Source organism: Lissotriton helveticus, chromosome 8 (assembly GCF_964261635.1).
Source record: "Lissotriton helveticus chromosome 8, aLisHel1.1, whole genome shotgun sequence".
Taxonomy (NCBI): domain Eukaryota; kingdom Metazoa; phylum Chordata; class Amphibia; order Caudata; family Salamandridae; genus Lissotriton; species Lissotriton helveticus.
In genome coordinates this window covers 803329925-803355900 of record NC_136069.1, presented here as the reverse complement: position 1 = coordinate 803355900, position 25976 = coordinate 803329925, and the positions used below count along the sequence as shown (strand labels likewise).

Sequence of the window (25976 nt, the reverse complement as noted above, 5' to 3'; positions counted from 1 at the left end):
TATATACATGCAGCGTCTCAAGTTGCTTAATTCTTTAGAAGCAATACCTATCTAGGACAGACAGAAAAGGAGAAAGCAACAAGATGTTACGAAAGATTGGTCTGTCAAACCATTCATTAACCCACATCTTCAACCCAAAGTGCACTGGACATGCAAGACTAATTTGTAGCAGAGTATTACTCCGGAAACCAGAGTCTCTTTAGAGTGGCCTTGGCCTGGTAGTCAAAAGCTTTGGTAAGCTAAAAACGAGTCACACAGCACGTAGAAAGCAGCAACAGAAGAACAAGTTACTTCCCTTCTGTAACACCTTATCTGGTAGAGACTATCCAGCCACAGATCCCTTACCATAGAAATTATTCCCAGGTGTCAGACTGGATCTGGAAGATTTCTTGAGCAGTACCCCCTGAGCGCCGATAGGTGATTTAATTAAGCTCCATGTGGCAGTGTCCACTCTGGAAGTGATGTGTGCAGTACCTATATTTGGGCCTCCTCGGTGCGCTTATGTCAGTTACTTTTGTTACTTTCCATGCAAGGAACAGAGAGCCACGGTAAGCACAGACAATTGGTGTGACAAAACTAAGGCCCTTAAAAGGGTGTTCCCTGCATCGTAATTGTTTTGCAGAGCGAGGAGAATGGGAGGGTCGCTGAGCAATCTATGGCGAGATAGAGCCTTTACTAGACAAAGCCTCTACTAGATAAGGTATTACCGAAGGCAAGTAACTTGTTCATCAGATGGAGACTTCTAGCTACAGATTCCTTACCTTAGAATAGATAATCAATCAGATTCGAAAATTCTGCAGGACCAAAAGGGCGAAGTGCCCATCACGATGGACCCGACTGTCCAGGCAGTAGTGCTTGGTGAACATGTGCAGTGAGGTCCAGGGTGCTGCCTGGCAGATGGCCGGAACCAGTACGCCACACGCTAATGCAGCAGTAGCAGTCTTGGCTGTGGTGGAGTGAGCCCGCAAGTGTGTGTGTGTGTGTGTGTGTGTGTGTGTGTGTGTGTGTGTGGGTGGGGGGGGGGGCGTCTGCTTCTTGGCCTATGCATAGTTGATCTTAATAGACAGGACAATCCATCGTGAGATAGCTCTCTTTTTTCATTGTCTTCCCCTTCTTTGCTCACATGTAGCCTATGAAGAGTTGATCGTCCACCCAGAACTCTCTTGTGCAGGCAAGGTAGAACAATAATGCTCTTTTTGGGTCCTGATGGTGGAGTCTCTCCTCCTCTTTGGAGAGATGGGGTGGAGCAAAGAAAGTAGGCAGTGATGTTCTTGCCTACATGGCATGGAGTCACAACCTTCAAAACCACGTCGAGATGGAGGCCACAGTCAACGACGACTGGGAGGTCCGACCGGTGTCGAATGCTGTAGTGGTGCCGTCGGAAGCGGCGCCGGTGGAGGATCCAAGGCCTGGATCCAAAGGAGCCTACGGCGCCAGGGCCAGAGCTGCCAGCAGCGAAGATCTAGGCCCCCCCAACCGAGTCCGTGGGGCCCGAAGGCACGCCGGCGGGGTCGGTCTGCCCAAAGATGGCATGCATCGCCTAGTGAACATACGAAGCTGGGCGGGAGTCGCTCCGGGTCCCAGAAAGGGAGGGAAACCCGAAGTCGACTCTGCGTGCTCCACACGTGGAGCTGCGGGAAGGGCACCACCTGCGTGCCTCGGCAGATCGGCCATCCGACGAGGAGAAGTCATAGAGCGACAATGCTTCTTCGACTTCTTCTCATGCTTTGACTTACCCGACCCGAGTGTGAAGACTTTGAAGATTTCAAACCGGAATGGTGATGGTTCTGCGACCGGTCCCTCGACCTCCCACTCGACCGGGACCTTGAACGGCGCGAAGCCGACTGCCGGTGCTCAAGCAGCTTTCGGGACTGCTCCCGCAAAGCCTTCGGCACCTTTGACCGGTAGTCAGAGCTCGGCTTGGGGTCATGGTCGCGCTACAGGCAAAAGAGACACATGCTGTGCGGATCCATCGCCGACATCATGCAATGACAGGATCCGCAGGCCTTGAAACCGAGCATCCCTCTTGTACCGTCAGAGTCGAAGACTCGAAAAAGAAGTAGAGATAAAGTTCATGAAAAAATGACTGATGTACCGCTCTTCCTGGATCTGCGCAGGCTGGCGCGGAAAATGAAATAACTGACATCAGTGCTCGAGGGCGGCGTCTAAGTAGCTGCCGCGATGTCGTCCCGGCGACCACAACTCCTACGACGGACCCGGAGCTGACCGACGCCATCTTCCGACATGCAGATGTACTGTTGACGAAAAAACTTTCCGGATCCAGTCTGACGCCTGGGGGTAATTTTAAGGTAAGGAATCTATAACTAACATGTTTCTTTCAGATAGGCCGACTCACCTGCTCACCCCCCGACGCTGCAGTGCAGCTCATGGTGCTGCGGGAGTCCTGTGCTGTGAGTGGCTGGGACCTTCTACTCCCCTGGACCAGTAACACTGCCCGGGCCCCAGAGGGCCTGAGATGTCAGCTGTTGACAGGAGGCCACAGATTCACCATCGACCTCGTGGCCGCTGATCACCCTAGGACCCGCCTGAGCTGTCTGGCCATTGGAGCTCGCCCCCGTGCCTGTCGCAGGACTGATCCTAAGCGGGGGAGCCATGAACGGCTCCATTGCTGCCCTGTGATGAACGGAGGTAGGGTTCCGGCACAGGGCTATAGGGGCCTACTCATCTGCTCCTCCCTCCAGTGTTGCAGCATGGCCAGTGGGGTTGAGGGGTCCCTGCACTGTGAATGATTGTGCCTTTCTCCTCCCCTTAACCGGAGACACTGGTGCACCCCGTTGCAGCACCTCCTGCTGAGACCCACACTGGTCCAGTGGAGGGGCCTGTCTGTGGGCTTTCTGCGGCCCCATGGTCTACTACCAGGCTCCTTTCTCCCCTGGTGGTGATCAGGGTCTGCTGCCTACTGCTGTTCGGCTGTTCCTGGAATCCTGTCACTCCCCCCTACCCCCTCCAACAGCTGCTCCTTGTGCCCAGACCGGCGCAGAGCAGTGGCGCCCCGACTGTCTGCTCTGGTCCCTTGCATCTCCTGGTGCTGGACGATTGGGGGAGCGACGCTGACTGCAGCTGCTCTGCGCCGGACTGGGCCTCTCGGTGTGCTGGGCCACCGGTGCCCTTGGAACCCGCAAAGGCCCGTGGCCAAACCTGCCATTGTTGCAAGACTTTACTGGGGCTGCTCTCTTGTGCTCGGCCGTGGCAGGAGAAGTACCCAGGGATGGCGCTTGGACTGGGCCCTGCCCAGGAACATACTCCTAGCTCCTGAGGATCTCTGGAACTTGAGTGATTGCTCTTGGTCCTGGTTTAACTGCTTTATGGAGGCTCTTCATATTATTGTCCCCCCATCTGTGAAGTGGGGGTGCCTTAGTTACCCTTTCCCAGCCACTTCTGCATCCGCCGTGTTAACCTACCGACCTGACTCTGCCCATTTGCCTCTGTCTTGATCATTTCTTCATCCAGCGGCTGAGGTGATCTGATTTCCATTCCCCGTGCTCTGCTTGGCAGTGTAGACTCCTGACAATTACACAGCATGCCCTACAGCAATAACCAGCTTCTGCCCTTCTCTCTGTCTGCACTCCTTATCCATGGGGGGGGGGGGGCAACTGCAATATACACGGACCTGGCTGTTCGTGTTGCTGCTCAAGGCAAGCAGGCTGCTCTGGGACCTGGACGACCTGAGATTGCGTCACAATGGGTAAAGATAGGCCCACCCGCTTTGCCACATAGATCAATAGACTACTGGACCTACCAGAGGGTTGCCTGGTCAAGGAAGACAAGTCCGTCTCTCCACCCAGCGGCCTCACCACTATCTTTCAAGCTATTCCGACATCACAGGTTGCTGTGAAAACGAAAATCGGAGAAGTGAGAATGGATGTAGCGCTACTTCACCAGGATCTCTGAAATGCCCCTGCATGCATCACAGAAGCCAAGTCCCGGATCTCCACCATAGAGGACGATGTTTCCACACTTAAATCCCATGTTTCTACTTTACTTCCCCGCACGACAGAGCTGCATTGATGCACCAAGGATGCCAAAAACCGCTCTAGGCGCAATAATATGCGCATAATTGGCATCCCTGAAGGTACGGAAGGCACTGAACCTGAACAGGTTGTAGCCTTTTAGGAACACTAGGTCAAATCGTGGATGGCCCAAAAACATTTGCCTTTCTGGTTCGCAACAGAAAGGGCCCATCGTGAGTTGCCTCCCAGGCCTCCTTTAGACCGATAATTGTTCACATCCTTAATTACAGGGATATGGATGAGATCCTTAGGGAGGCTCGGGCATGTTCAGAATTACAATTTGGTGACACTATGGACCTCCTTTTCCCTGACTACACCCGCAAAGTGCAGCAGAGGCCACTCTTATACGGAGGTCAAGCAAAAACTCAGAGCTATGGGGCTCTAGTACTGCTTATTGTTCCCAGCTCGACTCCGCCAACAAATCGCACTTCTTTGAAAATCCAGAGTCTGGTTGGCAATGGCTCGCTGAGGAAAATACACTCCACAATCACGCCGTCTCCATGTCACGCTGGCCGAACTTTACTAGCCTGCAGGGACCATTGCTGCTGCCTAAACCATGTAAGCGGCGCATTTGCTCCCAAAGGAGACAGAGAATCGCTCGATCCAAATCACCTTCACGGACCCCCAGGTATGGTTGCTTTGTTCATCTTTGCCTCCTTCCAATCCTGCCTCCGATGAGGAGGAATGGGAACCGGATCGAGATAAACCTCCAGCTTCTCCTTCATCTTAACTGGCTCCTCCTCACTTCGGGACTTACCCCTCTCGCAGCACCACGATTTAACTTGAATTGACTCTCCAGCAAGGGTCAGGTCCCAGGATATGGGCGCTGTCTATCTCTAAGCTTACTTATTCAGCTATCATTATGTCTTCTTTGTGGACGTCTCCACCAAACAGAATGGTAGTTATCAACATATCCTTTATTAAGTTGGGGTTTCCACCTTTGATGCAACATTGGAATGTCTCTTTATTTTAGGGCGACAGATGCTTCTGGGGTAGAAGCGTGGGGAGGGGTGGGAGTTGGGGGATGGGGATTTAGTGACATGTTGACGATGTTTCAGTTTTTCAATAGGCATTACATGTATTTTCTTTTTTTGTTTTATTCCTTAGGTTTTGACAGACACCTATGCAATTGTTACACTAGTGCCCTTTCAGTCGTGACTTCTTGTAGTGCTTTGTCGCCAGACTTCATGCTCTACAGCTGGGCCACAATGGACCCTGTCTGTCACCGGAATAGGAAGCTGGCCCACAAGATCTTTAATCCTGGCTCACCCATGTTGCCAACTGGATGAACTCTAATTCCCTTAAACTAAATGGGGATAAGCCTGAGGTGCTACTCTGGGCAAAATTCCTCAGCTCTGGGGACCCCGGCTTTGGCACAACACTTTGATTCCCTACATTAACCGGCCGACAAGGTGAAAAGCCTGGGCATCTGGCTGGACTCCACCTTGCCCATGAAACCTCAAGTAGCCAAAATTACCTCTTCCTGTTTCGCCACTATGAAATTGCTTAAAAAGATTCTATGGATGCTCTCTTTTTCAGCCCAAAGAATGGTCATTCATGCCATGATCCTTTCCAGACTAGATGATGGCAACATTCTTTGTTTGGGAGCTGATAAGGCAATAATCAGACCCCTTCAGATTGTTCTAAACCTGCTGCAAGGCTGCTTTTCCAGCTTCCCAAACATTCTTCAGTGTCCAGCCTCCTTTAAGACCACCACTGGCTTATCGTGGATAAACGCATTAACTTTAAGGCCCTCTGCTTCATGTATTGTATCAAGAGCCACATAGGCCCTGAATTTTTACAAAAGCTGCCTGCGCCCTATCTTCCCTCTAGTACACTGTGTTCTAGTAACCAGTCTCTTTTTTCAGTGCCTTAATTCAGACGCTCACAAATAGGTGGCCGATCATTCTCTTTCATTGGCCCCAAACTGTGAAACACACTTCCTGAGTCAATCAGAGGTTGCAACTCCCTTATTTTGTTCTGCAAACAGATAGAAACTGGACTATTCTAGGTAATTCAAGTAGGTTACTAACCAATGTCCTCCAGCGCTGGGAAACGTCACAGGTAGCTATGTGCTATATAAGAATTAAATATAATATAATCCCCTTTGTACTCAAACCCACCCGTCCCCCGTAGTGAAGAACTTCAGAAAACTGTCTTTGAAAGTTAATGGTCTCCTGCACTGAGAGAAACGCGCCGCGGTCTTCACTTTTGCCCACCGCCACCTCCCCAAGGCACTCCTACATCTTATGCAGGATCATTGCCCTTCTTGGCACGTATGATAGGGTCTTTCATGCAAGGTACACCCGCAGGCCCGGGGGAGTTCCTATTCAGCTGTGGCACTCCTTCCTTCTTATTGTTTCCCATGAAATACGCGTCCCACAGGGCCGCTTCATCACCCTGTCAGGAACATTGGAGGGTCCAGCGATCACTTTGGTGTGCGTCTATGCTATGCCTGCATTTCTTAGCGCCTGCCTCCAGGTCCTCTCCAAACTCCTTATGAGCCTCCCCCAGGGTCTTACATTAATAGTTGGTGACTTCAATGCGGTTCCCGACCCAGCACTCAACACAACTGGGTCTTCCACCAGCTCTTGATGTGCCGGGGCACGTCATCTTACAGACTGGATCACCACTCTCTGGCTCTGTGATGCCTGGAGGACTACAAGATTTTGTCAATTTACACATACCTCAGCAGCCTTTCAAACTCTCTCATGGATAGACTTAGTCTTTTTACCCACCTCTGATTGTTGAGAGCTCTCACAAATCCAAATATTAACTCATGGGATTTCGGACCATTCCCCTCTACACCATCATCTTGGACCCTCCAAATCTGGCCTGTGAGCATCTTAAAGCCTGGTATCTCCAGGATAAGGGCTTTGATCAAACAATTAGTGCTGAACTTCATGCTTATTTCCGCAGTAATGAGGGGTCGGTAGCAAAGGTTGGCATCCTATGGGAAGCTAGTAAGGTGACTATACTACATTTTGCGAAACACTAAGTCCCCACCTCCTGTCCCTTTACAAGGAAGTGTGTCACTCTGGTGCCTTTCTTCCGGGACTAGACTCGGCCACTAAAGTGGTGATCCCTAAGACACAACTTCCCTCCACATCATGTTCGAATTACCGTCCTATATCAATTGTTAATGGAGGGGTCAAAATCTTCGCAACTAATCTGGCTACCCAGCCCAAACACGTTCTCACTATGTTGATCCACTGGGCTCAATGCAGCTTTATGCCGACCCGTAGCACAAGGCATTGCCTTCGACGGTTCCATGTATCCCTGGCTCAGTGTCAGCGATTGCCACGCGACCTAGCCTAACTTTCATTGATTTAAAAAAAGCCTTCGACACAATGAACTGGGGTTACCTTTAGCTTGTGCTGACCCGGGCCGGCATCGGACCTCGGTTTTGTAGCATGGTTCGCTCTCTCTGTTCCAATCCTACCGCCCAAATCCAGATTAATGGGGTCCTTTCTGCAACTTTACCCATAGGGCGAGAGACTAGACAGGGCATGTCCTCTATCCCCCCTTCGTCTTTGTGCTTGTAATTAAGCCTTCGGCTCAACTTGTCCATGCAGATGCCTAGTTTAAGGGATGAAATTGGAGTGATGGCCTAGAGAAACGCATAGTTCTGTATGTGGATGACGTCCTTCTATATCTTGCAGACTGGCCATGCGTGGCCCCCCTGTCTTCATTTGCTGAAATGCTTCGAGGCAGCCTCAGGTCTCAGGGTGAACCCCTCCAAGTCCGTACTGGTTCCCCTGGCATCATCTAGAGACTGCTCTGACTGGCAGAAGAACATTCCTCTTCATCAGCTCCGTTCCAAATATTTAGGCATCTGGGTTACTTTACATCAGGAACTCAACTGGACCCTCAATCTCCAAACCCTAGTCCGTAAGGCCAAAACTGATATTTTTTGGTGGCAATCCCTACCCTTAAATGTTATGGGGGTTTAGAATAACATATGTGAAAAAAATATATGTGCAAGGTTTCAATAATTTGTTGTTCACAAAAGCGACCACTTTCTTTCATCAAATTACGTAACATCTAAACAATCATAGAGTGCTATATTCAAAGGTTCGCTTTTCTTAATTGTCGACGGCGTTTCGACCCTAGCATGGGGGCACAATGGCTTTCCTCTCGTTGTCAGAAGCTGTTCATTGAACCGGAAGAGGACTGACAGATGTGAACAACAAATTATTGAAACCATGCACATATATTTTTTTCACATAGGTTATTCTAATGCTTTGGTTCATATTTTCACTTGGGACACTTTTACGCAACTGTAAATAATTTTGCTTTATGTATGAAACTATTTACTACAATTCAATTTTTTCAATATAACTCATTGAACAACTATATTGGTGTATTGGTAGTTCTTTCTCTTTGGCATCTCACTCAACCCCTGTTCTAATATACGTAATTTACATCCTTCTTAAATTATTATCCAGTATCTATTCCACAGGAACCACTGTTCTTCTTAAAATATTTAACTACCCTGGTTCCGTTGTGAGTAGGGTCCCCTTGTTTTTTCCTTTTCGACAATGTTTCTGTGGCACGGGTCTTGACCCGTGTGGCACGGGTCTTGACCCAAGACCCGTGCCACAGAAACATTTCATGCATTGTCAACGAGGACCCTATGATGGTGGCCTGGGAATGACCAATCTTTATTATTTGGCTTCTCATCTCCTCTTTATTTATGATTGGCTTAATGGGGGATGGTCCGACACTGCTTACTGACCAGAATTGACCCTGTTGGGCTTTTCTCGCCTAGAGGCCTGTTCTATGGCTCTCCAGTCCCTACCTTCATGCCTCAAGTAACTAGAAAGATGTAACTAGCCTGGAAAGCTGCGCTTAGACATGTGCAATGAGATGCCTAGCTCACACTGCAGACACCTCTGTGGAATGTTATCTGGTTGAGGGAGGTGGTAACAATTCAGCATTTTAAGGCCTGGGATCTTATTGGCATCACCCAACTGGGGGACATCTGGTCCGGGAAGCACATATGTTCTTTCCAAGAACTTTAGGCCACCTAAGCCCGAGCAAATACCCAATTCTATAAATACCTTCAACTCCGATATGCTCTCCACACATGTCCTGGTACCTAAAACCTTGACAGCGTTTAGTGTTTTTGAAGCCAAACTCCTTATTGAAAATCTTGAACTTGGCGGACTCTCACAGATTTACAGTACCTTGATAATGAATTCACCTGGTACGCTGAATCATCTTTTTTTTTGGTTGGCTGGAACCCATCGAAGATGAAGATTGGTGTGACGCCCTGATGGCCCCTCGAGAGCAGCTCGTTTAAACATATCTTTATTATGCCTATTTCTCCCTGGCCTGAATGAATCGGGTGGGCCTAGGCTCTAGCCCCTCATGCACTCGATGTGGAATGGATCCAGTGGATTTTCATCACATGATATGGTTCTGCTTTGTGGTTATGACCTATTGGACCTTGGTGATTCGAGATCTATCAGAGGTCCTTGGGAGGGAGGTTCCTCCTTCACCCTTGTTGATATTGCTTGGTGTGTTTGAGTGTTCTGGAGGCACGAGAGCTGGACGGTTGTACCTGGGTACAGCCCTCCTGGTCACCAAACGTGATACTGCCGCTCGATGAATGTCCCCCACTCAACCCACCCTGTCGTGGTGGCGGTGAAGAGTAGTCCATATCCAGGAACACGGAACCGGCAACGCGCGTCCCTCTTTCCTCCACTCATTCGGATTCCCTTAACAGGGGCTTCATCACTTCGGGAGCTAACTCGCTCCCCGAACCTCTCTACTGATCTTCTGACCTGCGGGACCGCGGGTCACTGTCTTACAAAATAAACGGCCCATCGGACATCTGCACCACGCTAAACACGAGTTAAGACAGGATCGCCTATAACTCGCATTCGAGTTTTCTTATTGAAAGTGGGATTTTAAGATGTGCGTCCCGCACCTGAGGCCACAAATACTACCAGGTCAAGAGCCCAGCCGGGTCGGAATTATCACCGGCTCAGCGACCTTACAGAGGGCCCAGAGTTTACGTAAGCCCTGAGGAGTCGCGGAAATTACTTTCCTTGCGACGAAACACGTGTCGGCTGGCCATTAAGAATATTAAACGAAGATTCACTCAAGACTGTCATTTTCTCTAGCAGCTGCTATTGTATTTGTTCTCGTGTCCTCAAGGACACACGTTGTGCTATACTATTTCCTTGAGTGCAGTTGGCATTTTGTTTTTGTGTTCCAGTGTGTTGACCTCAAAACACCATTGTTGAGGGGTTATAGGGCGTTCCCCTCGCCTTCATGCACCACTCCATCACAATTTGTGAACCATACCAGCGTTAGCAGAGCGCCCAGCATTTCCCCTTAACCCGAAAAACCCTATCCCAAAAGTAATTCCAGGCGGTGAAGAGTAGACTGGTGGGCGCAAAAGGAACGTGTGGTCTATGAGGCCAGAAGTTGCCCCCACAAACGTGGGCTGGTTTGGGGGAAGTGGTTGGGTCAATTTGTCCAAAATTGTAACTGGTATAGAATTTTGGTTGGTGCTTTTTACAATTATGATGTACTACTTGAGAGCCGCTGATTTGTGCAATTGCTGCCCTTTCTTCTGTATCGTGATGCATGTGTGTCAATTGTTTAATCTTACCACTTCTGTGGTTTAAAACCAATAAAATCAGTTTATCAAAAAAAAATCGTTCCACATTTTTTTCATTCTCCTATGCATTTCAACCAATCAAAGCATCTTTATTCGGGAGAGAGACCCCACCATAAAATCAGTTTAAAATCCATACAAAGAAGATAAAAGTGAACATCAACGGCAAACAACTTGTATCATATAGAATTTGAGCAAAAGCATGGCAAACATGGATAAATAGTCTTAAAAACTACAAAGATGTTCATCAAAGTGCTGCCTTAAGAAACAAACTTATTGTTTCATTTTCAGTTAAATTTTGCAGATACCGAAAAGCTTGTTAGCATGTACGATAATTTCTGAGCCATAAAGCGATACGAAATACATTCTCATAAATGATTGGTAGTACCCACAAAAGAAAGTAAAATTAATCATAGTTTGTTTAGAAACATTGTTGCACGGGCAAATCCGTGAGCTCATGTTGTGCTGGAAACCTTGCAGGAAGCAGAGGGAATATTTCAGGGTTCCTGCGTTAAATCGAAATAGAAGCTGGCACACCCAACTCCCGGTTGTATTCATTAGGTAATTCCGTATCCAATGGGGTTAACCCAGTATCCCTATGAACCTGGGCAGTAAATTAATATTGTAAACAGTTGGTTCATACGGGTGCAACTTATTTCTTTTGCTATCTCATAAACATATGTAGCATTCAAACAACACTTTACTTGAGGGAGTATTTCCGACCAAAATTATTCTAAGAAACAGATTCCAGACCATCTATATCTTCATATAACGTTTTATAAATTGTATTCATTCATATATGCTTAGAGTATTTATCATTTACAAAAAGGCTGAACAGTGAACAATAAGTGCAATTCGTGACATTTAGTGCTCTGTTCTCTCGGCACAAGTGTGACCCACAAAGTGTACAAATATTATTTACAAAGGGGACATAAAGAGAGGATTTATCTTGGCCTATATTTTCCGTTATTCAACTATATACTGCCCTTGTCAGTATTTAATACAGGATTTTCCTATAATAGGTCCACTATATTGTACGTCGACGTTTCGACCCTCTTGAAGCGCACTTGGGGCGTCTAGGCGGGTCTTCCTCAGGACTGTGTGGGCCGGGGAAGGACAGCCTAAGTGAAATGATTAATGAAAGATGGCATTATTATGGAATCAAGTATTGGATACAGGCCATCAATTGCCTCTAATCAATTTGAAACTCATCTTCTCTTAAACCCAGCCGGGCTTATGGTGAGCAAACTGTAGGAATCAGTTCTGTCTGAAAGAGGAGCCTAATTAGTACTTCATTCATTTTATTTTAGAGGGCAAGTATTTATACTAGGGTTCCTTTCACAATGCTTACCTATCGGTGCAACAGCAACTTGTGCCCCCGACGGTGATCTTGCTTACTAATTCGCAGCTATTGATGTCAGCCACTGCTCCTACCTAGCTGAAAGGGAGAGGGTCACGTGATTAATAATGGGAATCCCTACCCTTTCCAATCTTATAGATACGATATCCATGACCAAATACATGGGCTCGCCTTAATAGTGGTATAATGAATCTACCCAACGATGCTCCTCGGTAGATACTCAGAACCCATATCACTTGGAGGTTCAGTGATTTCAAAACTCCAACAGTGCTATTTCCTGTGAAGGAAAGAGTCACATGCGTATTAAGGGCTATTAATTAATTACCACATTTTAAAACCAGATTAAAATGGACGCGCATCCTTGCTACAAGGGAGATCCACGGGATCTCTGGGCTCACCTTTACTGAAATACAAATGCTCAATAACTGATACAAGGACCAGGGAATTCTTCTCCTGCTCGGCGTTGCTCCTACATAGTATGCCTCGCAAGCAATGCAGCACGGCTGATATTAGTCAGCTGAGGCGAGCGTAGAGACGTCAGCGGCAGAGAACGTCAGTTACCGCACGTGACATTGGTTGGTAGGCAACCAAAGGACGCTGGACCGCCCTGACTGAGACGAGAGCTACGTCCCTACCCAATCACAAATAAATGTCTGTACGCGTCAGAAGTCGTGGGACAGACCTCCAAGGTGTCAATTATTGTTATCACGAAGCTAACCTGCTCAACTTGTATTGTAGTGAATACAAGTAATGTATGTACTAGACATGTGTGAATAAGGAAAACTTATTTCAAAATGAAAGCCATATAAATGTAGGGTCGCAACATTGGTTAAACATATACATAACTGTAATGCACAATTTACAATATTGCATACATTCGAGGCAAAGTTTAAAAAATTCAAATTCGTGTTTGTCATGATCTCGTTACCACAATTACATACAATATGAATCAAGATACAACACCTATTGGTCTTTACTAGCCTGTCTGAACTCTTGTAACACATTGTATATAGGGATTAGGAAAGGACAGTCAGAAAGCCCCTTGTACTCCTATATATGCTCCATTTGTCTGTTAGTTTCTTCAATTTCATTCAGCCCATTCTTCAGTGTGTTTAAAGAGTGAATCCAGCGACACTCTTTATATTTCAAGGAGTGTGAGATGGAACCCCCTCTCTGGTTGGGATGTATTCTCTGTAGCACCCACCATTTAATATCTTGCGGGGTATGTTTTTGGTTGAAAAAGTGTTCCACAAGGGGTGCTCCTGGTGTGTTACATTTCACCCTACTCATGTGCTGTAAAATACGTGTCTTAATTTTTTGTGTGGTTTGACCCACATACATTTTGTCACAGGGGCAGATAATCGCATAGATAAGATTCGTACTATTGCAATTACTGAAGTCCCGGAGTTTGTAGGTCCTATTCTCATGCGTGAAAGTGTCACCTTCCTGGCAGAATTCACAGGCCTTACATGATCCACACTTATGATGGCCAATAGTTGGTGGAAGGTTCAACATGCTTCTAATGTAAGGTGGCTTTAGTGGTTCCAAATATGCCTGTACCACTTCATCCTTAACATTCTTTCCCCTCTTGAATGCAAAGATCGGTTTCTCTGTGGTTTTTAGTTCGCCTGCAATCAAATTCCAATATTTCGACACAATCTTCTTCACATCATTGCTTTTGGTGTTGAAAGTAGTAACACACACGATGTTGTTGGAGTCTTCCTTTTTGTCTTTCACCTCCAGTAAGTTCTCCCTGGGGCTGTACCATGCTCTTTTCTTTGCACACTTTAGTAGGCTTCTAGGGTATCCTCTTTCCTTTAGACGGTTTGTCAGTTCCTCTGCTTCTCGGAAAGTCTTTTCTTTGACTACAGTTTCTTCTTATACGAATATACTGGCCGTACGGCAGGTTGTCCCTCAAATTGCGCGGATGATGGGATCCATACATCAGCAATGTGTTCCTCTCTGATGGTTTACGGTAGAGATCACAATATAATCTGCCTTCCTCAGTTTTAAAGGTTAAGTCTAGGAAGTCTCTTGAGACAGTACTACTCATCATCGTGAATTGTATATTTTCACTCCTCTGATTTATCCATAGAAAGAAGTCATCCAGTGATCCCTGAACTCCATTCCAAATCATGATAACATCATCGATGTATCTTTTCCATACCTCGATGTTATTGAGGTATGGATTTGAGTCAGTATATAGATGATTTTCCTCATACTTATCCATGAAGATATTAGCCAGGCTGGGGCATATGTAGCCCCCATAGCAACTCCCTTTGTACCTACAGCAGTACCGGACTCTTTTAAGATGCAACTAGAGCTCCAAAGGTTCTTCCGAAAAGTTCGGCTGAAATATTTCTTCTCCAAAAATACATACAGTCTAAAGACTGTGGCAACGCCATTTAAGTCAAATTCTGAGTTCACGCCTGCCTCTTTTATGATGAGCGAGAGGATTCTCGCCTTTGAAAAAATCGTGCTAGAGGAGGTATTACAGTTGTTCAAGATCAAGAAATATATCCCGTATAATATCAGCAAGGAAGAACGCATGGCCCTTTCCAGTTTGGGACAGAACAAGTCTATTATCATAAAGGCGGCCGACAAGGGCGGGGCGGTCGTGGTGCAGAATAGAGAAGATTATTCTAATGAAATTAAACAACAACTAGGAGCCACAGAAAGCTATCGACGGATCTCCAAGGACCCGATGAGTGAAATCAAGATCCAAATAAAGGATGTCACAGAGTGGGGTCTAAATGATGGGTTTTTGAGTAAAAAAAGAATCTGAGTTCCTTGATCAAAAGGAACCTCTTACACCAACAATCTATACTTTGCCAAAAGTACACAAACGATTTGAAAATCCCCCGGGGCGACCGATCGTCTCGGGATGTGGCTCAGTATTGGAGTCATTAAATCAATGTATCGATTATTTTCTACAGCAGTTTGTTTCACAGACCAAATCGTATGTGCGGGATACCATGCATATTATCCAATTGCTGGAGGATTTTCTATTTGATCAACAGAAGAACATAATGGTGACGCTGGATGTGTCATCTTTATACACTTCAATCCCTCAAGATGAGGCGATTCGGACGGTAATGAATGTGTTGGACCAAAGAGCTAGACCACACTGGACACCTACTTCTTTCGTGATTAAGCTATTGGAAATAGCAATGAAAAATAACTATTTTGTATTTGAGAATCAATTCTATTTCAAATGCAAGGGAGTTGCTACGGGGGCTACATATGCCCCAGCCTGGCTAATATCTTCATGGATAAGTATGAGGAAAATCATCTATATACTGACTCAAATCCATACCTCAATAACATCGAGGTATGGAAAAGATACATCGATGATGTTATCATGATTTGGAATGGAGATCTGGGATCACTGGATGACTTCTTTCTATGGATAAATCAGAGGAGTGAAAATATACAATTCACGATGATGAGTAGTACTGTCTCAAGAGACTTCCTAGACTTAACCTTTAAAACTGAGGAAGGCAGATTATATTGTGATCTCTACCGTAAACCATCAGAGAGGAACACATTGCTGATGTATGGATCCCATCATCCGCGCAATTTGAGGGACAACCTGCCGTACGGCCAGTATCTTCGTATAAGAAGAAACTGTAGTCAAAGAAAATACTTTTTCCGAGAAGCAGAGGAACTGACAAACCGTCTAAAGGAAAGAGGATACCCTAGAAGCCTACTAAAGTGTGCAAAGAAAAGAGCATGGTACAGCCCCAGGGAGAACTTACTGGAGGTGAAAGACAAAAAGGAAGACTCCAACAACATCGTGTGTGTTACTACTTTCAACACCAAAAGCAATGATGTGAAGAAGATTGTGTCGAAATATTGGAATTTGATTGCAGGCTAACTAAAAACCACAGAGAAACCGATCTTTGCATTCAAGAGGGGAAAGAATGTTTAAGGATGAAGTGGTACAGGCATATTTGGAACCACCAAAGCCACCTGACATTAGAAGCATGCTGAACCTTCCACCAATTATTGGCCATCATAAGTGTGGATCATGTAAGGCCTGTGACTTCTGCCAGGAAGGTGACACTTTCACACATGATAAAAGGACCTACAAACTCCAGGACTTCAGTAATTGCAATAGTACGAATCTTATCTATGCGATTATTTGCCCCTGTGACAAAATGTATGTGGGTCAAACCACACAAAAAATTAAGACACGTATTTTACAGCGCATGAGTAGGGTGAAATGTAACACACCAGGAGCACCCCTTGTGGAACACTTTTTCAACCAAAAACATACCCCGCAAGATATTAAATGGTGGGTGCTACAGAGAATACATCCCAACCCGAGAGGGGGTTCCATCTCACACTCCTTGAAATATAAAGAGTGTCGCTGGATTCACTCTTTAAACTCACTGAAGAATGGGCTGAATGAAATTGAAGAAACAAACAGACAAATGGGGCAACTATAGGGGTACAAGAGGCTTTCTGACTGTCCTTTCCTAATCCCTATATACAATGTGTTACAAGAGTTCAGACAGGCTAGTAAAGATCAATAGGTGTATCTTGATTCATATTGTATGTAATTGTGGTAACGAGATCATGACAAACACGAATTTGAATTTTTAAAATTTTTTAAACTTTGCCTCGAATGTATGCAATATTGTAAATTGTGCATTACAGTGATGTATATGTTTAACCAATGTTGCGACCCTACATTTATATGGCTTTCATTTTGAAATAAGTTTTCCTTATTCACACATGTCTAGTACATACATTACTTGTATTCACTACAATACAAGTTGAGCAGGTTAGCCTCGTGATAACAATAATTGACGCCTTGGAGGTCTGCCCCACGACTTCTGACGCGTACAGACATTTATTTATGATTGGGTAGGGACGTAGCTCTCGTCTCAGTCAGGGCGGTCCAGCGTCCTTTGGTTGCCTACCAACCAATGTCACGTGCGGTAACTGACGTTCTCTGCCGCTGACGTCTCTATGCTAGCCTCAGCTGACTAATATCAGCCGTGCTGCATTGCTCGCGACGCATACTATGTAGGAGCAACGCCGAGCAGGAGAAGAATTCCCTGGTCGTTGTATCCGTTATTAAACATTCGTATTTCAGTAAAGGTGAGCCCAGAGATCCCGTGGATCTCCCTTGTAGCAAGGACGCGCGTCCATTTTAATCTGGTTTTAAAATGTGGTAATTAATAGCCCTTAATACGCACGTGACTCTTTCCTTCACAGGAAATAGCACCGTTTGCGTTTTGAAATCACTGAACCTCCAAGTGATATGGGTTCTGAGTATCTACCGAGGAGCATCGTTGGGTAGATTCATTATACCACTATTAAGGCGAGCCCATGTATTTGGTCATGGATATCGTATCTATAAGATTGGAAAGGGTAGGGATTCCCATTATTAATCACGTGACCCTCTCCCTTTCAGCTAGGTAGGAGCAGTGGCTGACATCAATAGCTGCGAATTAGTAAGCAAGATCACCGTCGGGGGCACAAGTTGCTGTTGCACCGATAGGTAAGCATTGTGAAAGGAACCCTAGTATAAATACTTGCCCTCTAAAATAAAATGAATGAAGTACTAATTAGGCTCCTCTTTCCGACAGAACTGATTCCTACAGTTTGCTCACCATAAGCCCGGCTGGGTTTAAGAGAAGATGAGTTTCAAATTGATTAGAGGCAATTGATGGCCTGTATCCAACACTTGATTCCATAATAATGGCATCTTTCATTAATCATTTCACTTAGGCTGTCCTTCCCCGGCCCACACAGTCCTGAGGAAGACCCGCCTAGACGCCCCAAGTGCGCTTCAAGAGGGTCGAAACGTCGACGTACAATATAGTGGACCTATTATAGGAAAATCCTGTATTAAATACTGACAAGGGCAGTATACAGTTGAATAACGGAAAATATAGGCCAAGATAAATCCTCTTTTTATGTCCCCTTTGTAAATAATATTTGTACGCTTTGTTGGTCACACTTGCGCCGAGAGCACAGAGCACTCAATGTCACGAATTGCACTTATTGTTCACTGTTCAGCCTTTTTGTAAATGATAAATACTCTAAGCATATATGAATGAATACAATTTATAAAACGTTATATGAAGATATAGATGGTTTGGAATCTGTTTCTTAGAATAATTGTGGTCGGAAATACTCCCTCAAGTAAAGTGTTGTTTGAATGCTACATATGTTTATGAGATAGCAAAAGAAATAAGTTGCACCCGTATTCATTAGGTAATCAGCTGACACAGCACCAACATTAGCAAAGTACTCCTGCAGGGTTGGCTCAATCCTTTCCTCCTTCTTCCAGGGATTCCAGGATAGGGAGACAGTTGTCCCTGCAGATGAGACTCAGGCTGATGTTTCCTCACCTCTGGGAAGCTGGCTCTCAGAGACACACGTTCTGGGTGAGGAGTCGGTGGAGCACCCACCCCTTGGTCAGCGCTAACTTGCAAATCGAATAGCAAGTAACAGCCCCACCCTTTAACAGTTACAGAAAACAGGGTAAGTGTATTTTCTGTCTGCACATTCAAAACCAGTTTGGATCTGTTCCCCTCTTAGGTGTCCTTCTTAGTCTTTGTCTTTAGTAACGCTCCTTAGAGCAGGGTCTTTTCTTAGGTGGAGTACCCACAAACAGGCAGAAAGAGGTGTGAGCAGTCTGTACCGGGCTATCAACAGCCACCTACAGTCATCAGGAAGAACGGTAAAAGGCTGGCCTCATCTAAAGGACCGCTCACACTCTTAACAAAATAGTCTCAGTCATCACCCCGTCATTTACCAAATGGCAGTATTCAGAAAGACTAGTCACCAGCCCTATGCAAAAAAAGGACCTTATTGAAATATTAAGGGGAGACCAGACTCCTCTTTCCCCATGTGAGTGTCTAGGACCCCTCCATCCAGTCTCATAAATTCCAACAATACACTTTCACTGTCTAGGGAAGTAACCTCACCTTCATTTTGTGCACATGAACAGGCCAGTGGTTTTCAAACCAAGACCGTACTCACATCGAGGGACACGTCCTGACCTCGTGAAAATGCTGGGGTTGGGGGTGAGGGTGAGGCTGAAGCCAAACATTCAAAAACAGAACACAATACACAATACAGGGGACGCTTCCGTTTCAGCAATGTTTTTCCCTGCTTTGCTACCACTGGTTTTCCCAGGTGTTTGAGATTACTTTGCTCAGTATTACTCTAGCCAAGGCTATAAATATAGCAGTCTGATCTTTGATTAACCAAGATTCGAAATTCATAGCTTCCAGCACAATAAAGAAGTGCTGCTATACCACAGAGTCAAATGCTTTTTCAGCATTTAAATAGGACTGTATATTTGCCATTCAAATATTTAATCCCAGCCATTCCATTTAAGACCTTTGGGCTAGTCGATGTTCTCCTGCCGGGAACGAATGCATTTTGATGCAAATTAATCGAATGCGTCAGCATCATTAACATCCCACATGCCTGAATTCTCACGGGAATTGTGCACCAGAAGTTATCACGAACAGCGTTTTTTATGAATTGTTGAATGTTATGTACTTTCTTCTCGTTTAAGCAGTACTGTCAACATTGTCTCTACGTACAGCTTTTCAATATTCATGCATTTTACTGCTGCCTAATTCCAGGTAAGATTTTGGGCTAGCAAAGGCCTGCCCCCCATCTTCCTCGGAAATCTGACTGATCTAAATTTCCCACACAAATATGATGATTTGGTCTTGAATGAGATAGGTGGTTGACTGTACAGAACCGTGAAATACTCCCTAAACACCTTGCTCCTTTTGATTTGTGAAAAAAATATCAAGTCAACTTGTTTTCAACATGCACCATGTCATTTATAGGGCCCTGTTTCCTGGCTGGTCATGCTAATAATCTACCCAGTTTGCCCTTTTCTTTACACATGTTAGAAATGCAGTAAAGATTACCCAAACATTGACTGATTTCAACGTAGCTTTATCTCCATGCATTGCACCAATTCATACACCTCTCAGCGCACCATTATGGGATTTCCATAATAGGCCTACATGAAACTTTCATGGTCTCGAATACAGCTGATAATAACCTCTCTTAATTGAGTACGATGCACTGGAAGATTTTGGAATGGTGTTCTTATAAAATATGGGAGTATTTAGGTTTTTGCTACCCCCATACCTCAACTGAACAACCAGTGGAAAGTGACTTGCTCTTGTCCAATCCAGATGTGAAGTTCCCAATTAATGAGGTAACTCCAGCCTTCTCAATATAAGATCGTTTTTAGGTCTCGCCTATTATATTCTGCAGGGATAAATAGGCGAGATTATAGTAAGCGGAAAATAAAAGTCTACCTAGCCTGCGGATCGCGTAAAGTTCATGTGAGCTATGGCGTGCACAGAGCCAGCCACGTCACACACCACCATTTGTCTGTGCCTCGGCATCAGACTTCAAATGCTGCCGCTCCCCCGCGTGCACATCGCACACCACTATTTGTCTGAGCCTTGGCATCAGACTTCAAAGGAATGCGCTCCCGCTCCCCAGCCCCCCACCACAGCAATGCTGAGAGCTTGGTTTTTTTTTAATCCATTTCGCGGGGAAGCCGTGTTTTGTTCGGCGTTCTCTGCAACTTTCTCAGGTTTTTTTTCTGGACGAAAGTGAAAGCCTACCGTGCTTGTTTACAGTAGCCTTGCTTCTCAAATGCTGTTGCTGTGTTGCCATCTCTCTAGGGACACTCAGCTTGAAAACACTTGACTTGCTGGCTGCAATGCTACATCCGCTATGCTTTGCCTCTAGACACGTTGATCCCTTGCAGACTGTGCTGACTCTGCCCCTCCTGATTCTGAAACTGACCAACGCAGTAACCACACAGTTTCTTCCCTCTGTCTTATGACGTCTGACCTGCCAGCATTTACTTCGGACCCTCACCCACCCTCACACCTTCTCACCCTCACACACCCTCACTCGCCCTCACACCCTCACCCACCCTCACAACCCTCTCACCCTCACTCACCCTCACTCACCCTCGCACACCCTCTCACCCTCCCACACCCCCTCACCCTCACACACCTCCTCACCCTCACACCCCCTCACTCTCACACCCCATCACCCTCACCCTCAAACACCCTCACCCTCACACACCCTCACCCTCACACACCCTCACCCTCACACACCCTCTCACCCCCTCACATCCCCTCACACCCGAACCCTCACACCCCCTCTCAACCTCACACACCCCCTCACCCTCACCCACCCTCTCACCCACCCTCACCCTCACACCCCCTCACCCTCACCCTCACACCCCCTCTCACCCTCATCCTCACACCCCCCCTCACCCTCATCCTCACACCTCCCTCACCCTCAACCCCTCACACCCCCTCACCCTCACACACCCCTCACACCCCCTCTCACACCCTCACACCCCCTCACACACCCTCTCACCCTCACACACCCTCACCCTCACACCCCATCACCCTCACACCCCCTCATCCTCACACCCCCTCATCCTCACCCCCCAAACCCTCACCCTCACACACCCTATCACCCCCTCACCCTCACACCCCCACACCCTTGCACCCCTCACCCTCACACACAACCTCACACACCCTCACCCTCACACACCCTCACACCCCCACTCCCCCTCACTCACCCTCCCTCATCCTCACACCCCTCACCCACCCCCTCACCCTCACCCTCACACCCCCTCACCCTCACACACCCTCACCCTCACACACCCTCACCCTCACACACCCTGACCAGCATTGCATAACACAACATAGCAAAACAAAACATAGCATAACAAAATAAAACATAGCATAGCAAAACACAACAAAGCATAGCGTAACAAAACACAAAACATAGCAAAGCATAAAAAAAGCATTACAAAACAAAGCATAGCATAACAAAGTATAGCAAACGAAACATAGCATAGTAGAACAAAACATAGCATAGCAGAACAAAGCATAGCATAACAAAACAGCATAACATAACAAAACAGCATAACATAAAACAGCATAACATAACATAAAACAAAGCATAGCATAACAAAACAGCATAACAGAACATAGCAAAACACAACAAAACATAGCATAACAAAACACAACAAAACATAGCATACATAACAAAACATAGCATTGCAAAACATAGCATAGCATAACCAAACAAAGCTTAGCATAACATAACAAAACAAAGCTTAGCAAAGCATAACAACACATAGCATAGCAAAACAAAGCATAGCATAATAAAACACAACAAAACATAGCATACCATCACAAAACATAGCATAGCATAACAAAGCATAGCAAAACAACAAAACATAGCATAGCATAACAAAACACAACAAAACATAGCATAACAAAACAAAGCATAGGATAGCAAAACTAAACATAGCATAACAAAGCATAGGATAGCAAAACAACACATAGCATAACATAGCATTACATAACAAAACATAGCATAACAAAACACAACACATAGCATAACAAAACATAGCAAAACACAAAACATAGCATAGCTTAACAAAACAAAACAGCATAGCAAAACAAAACATATAATAGCATAGCAAAACATAGCATACCAAACACAAAAAAACATAGCATAGCAAAACATAGCATAGCAAAACAAAGCATAGCAAAACAAAGCATAGCATAATAAAACACAACAAAACATAGCATAGCATAACAAAACATAGCATAACAAAGCATAGCAAAACATAGCATAACAAAACGTAGCATAGCATAAAAAACACAGCATAGGATAACATAACAAATCAAAGCATAGGATAGCAAAACATAGCACAGCATATCAAAACAAAACATAGTATAGCAAAACAAATCAGAGCATAGCATACAGCATCACTCCGCACCACCACAGCATCACTCAGGGGAACCACAACATCACTATGTGCTACCACAGCATCACTGAACGCCTCCGCATCACTCGTTCGCCATCACAAAATCACTCAGCGCCACCATAGCATCAATATGTGCAACCATTCAACAACACCTGATTCAAATATGTTCTCCCAATGTTTCAAGCTTTATTACAAATGTAACAAAAAGATGTTAATATTTCACTTCTGTTCTTGGATTTTCGTCACAATAAAATTCACTGAACATAATCTTCACAAAAGTTATTTACAAAACTTTAAGCTACTGCCATTATATATTCCAATAACTTTTATTTAGGTATTAATTATTGAAAAAAAATTAAAAGCCATTGTTATTTGTAATATCAATACATGTAAGTCACGTAAATACAACACATATTGCATTACAAATGCTATAGGTGTCACATTTGCGAAAGTTATACCTATTGGCATTGTAGTAATTTTGCTATTTTCAAAAACAAAACAAATAAAAAATGTGTCATTTACAATACCAATAGCTCCAACTTTCCTAATGCTTGACCTATTGCATTGCAAATGCTTGTTGGTTTAGACATTATACATGTCATGCGTCACGATTGTGCTGTAACATCCTTATTTCTAGACATTTAATAACATCCATCAAAAAAGCTAGCACTCTGTTCGCAACCCACAGGGCCATGTTTGTGGAATGGAAAATACGGCATTATCTACATTCGGGCATGTGTGTATACTATCCATACTTCCCCTGGATGTATATCTGTCTGTATAAAAAGTTTTAGGAAATTGTCTACGCAACAAAGATATGTGAGGGCAGATGTTATGTTATATAACATTATTGTTATGTTGATTATAATTAAGTTCTGAATGCCAAGACATTACGACAGCAGATTACACACTGAACTTGAAATTTAATGTAATTGGCTGCGATGTTACAAGTTACAACTGTATTTATTGATTGCATATCATTACTATGCCAGTTATGCTGTATTGCATATATATCAGACATTGTGAAAAAGCTTATAAAATAAAATGAAAATACATTTAAAAAAAAGATATGTGAATATTGTTAAGACTTGAAGTGGGGATTGTCTATCTCTCTGGCCGAATTAGACTGGTTATCGCTATTGAAAATAATCAGTTAAACGAATTTAAAAAAGCATGTCCCAGGGCAATTTCTTATCTTTCATCTGGGTCAGAGATATGTGGTATATTTGAGTCCATCCCCATGTTTTTACCATAATCCTCCGTCATTTAAACTTTTGTCATTACATATTATATTAGTGTAGTGTCTCGACATTTATAACACATTTCACAGTTGTTATACAACTGCCATTCATTGGATTCTCATTGTAATCATTTTGATCCTTAGTTTCCTGTCCAACCGCCAAAAAGTGGACAGATACCGACTCATTAAAATGCACAGTACTGAATTTGACAATGTTCGCCGAAAACGGTCTTGTTTATCTTTCTCTAAACCTATGAACAGCAGATTGGGAGAAATACTCTTCCATCTTTGTATCAAAAACAATGATTGGCACTATCAATAAGCTATGGGAATTCAGACTCCTTACAAATCATATCTCTGAACATAAAAGCATTTGAATAGGTACAAACCTTTGAAGCCATCAGGATACACATCAGGGAGGAATTTGGTGGTTATCTTTCCTTCAATGAAGAGTGGATTTGTGATGACTTCTCGCAGAAGAGGAACATTATGAGTAACCCCTACAGAATAAATCACAAAATGTAACAACTTATAACAATGTGCTAGAGAAAAACAAGTAATATTGCAAAGAGTAGGTTGTCATTCGGCATTACTCTTACTGTTTAACACTTTGTGAAATATCCCAACTGCTCAAAATGTAGAAATCTTTTTAAAAAATGCATTGTCTAATTTCATAGAGAGAAAATCTTCGGACTTTGAGAGACTTATAAAATTAAGCAACTTTCGCACATGTAGGGCAAAATAAAAACAGAGGAGTGCTTACAAGAAAAAACGAAATACAGAGACAGTAGTATATCTACTGATTAAGCACTGTCTTGTGATAGAAAACTGCTACTTGTTTTTGCCAGTTACGCAATCCTTCAAGCTCTAAATTGTACGCCTTCTGGGCCTTTGTGAAGGAAGGTGACATACATTTACCAACATTAGGAACTGACCTATAGCAGGCCCTGGCTGTTATGTGCAGGATAAAGGGATATTTGAATATCTCATCTTTATCAATTATTTTCCAATTCAAACCATATAATTCATTTGGACACATGCAGTATCTTCCCTAGCAACAGTAGAAGTATTGTCAGATAATCGTTTACTGTAAGGGCCCATGAAAATGCTCTATTACTACTCTAAAATTCTAGCACCCGTACATCTAGGCCTCTCTTTCCTCTTTATCATCTTCTATATCTCTCTGCTGCTGCTTCACCATATGCTTTGTCTGTTGCATGCAGCTCCTACATATCGTTCTCCAGATCTCTCACCAGCCCTTGCACCTCACTTTGTTCTTCAAGCTTTTCTCAAAACATCTCTGATCTGTCGTTACCAACAATGTTTATTTGCCCCATTAATTAAGTTAACAGATTTCTTCTGGAGCTGCCATGCGTCCTCAGGAAGTAAAATTAAGAATGGTCCTAATCACACAAATAAATTAACCTTCTTCCATACAAGCATACTGTTTACTGACTCGTATTGATCTTCCTTCAAACATCATCCTATTTAAAGGGCAGCAATACAATATCCATCCCTTCTCCCAAGAGCTATCAGCAGTCAATCTTCACATGCGCAGGGACCACAGACTGAATATAGTGGGTACTAATCACAGAGACAAATCCACTATCAAAGACCCATTCACAGGAAAGACCTGTGGACTTATACCTTCTACAGTTCCCAACGAACTTGTGAGAATCTGCCACGTACATGGAAAGCATCAAGAAGTCCATTAGGATGGGAAAAAAAACAAAGTACAGACACCTTACTGAGGTAAAACAACGATATCTAATTCTGTCTGCGCAGATAATGCATTGCTGTAATCCTGTTTTGTAGGACGTGAAGCGCTAAGAACATACAATCATATTCCTATTTGTTATCAAGAAGTTTAACTAGGGACTGTATTTGGTACTTGCACAGTTCAA

The 25976-nt window shown here is 44.5% G+C and overlaps 1 protein-coding gene across 1 annotated transcript in view; it reads right to left on the bottom strand.

The window, feature by feature from the left end:
• Positions 1–25976, bottom strand: part of PCCA (propionyl-CoA carboxylase subunit alpha) — a 2354189-nt gene that overhangs the window by 1197908 nt on the left and 1130305 nt on the right. The window contains exon 17 of the mRNA XM_078657621.1: positions 24462–24572. Within this exon, the coding sequence (XP_078513747.1) occupies positions 24462–24572 (111 nt within the window). The remainder of the gene's footprint in view (positions 1–24461; positions 24573–25976) is intronic.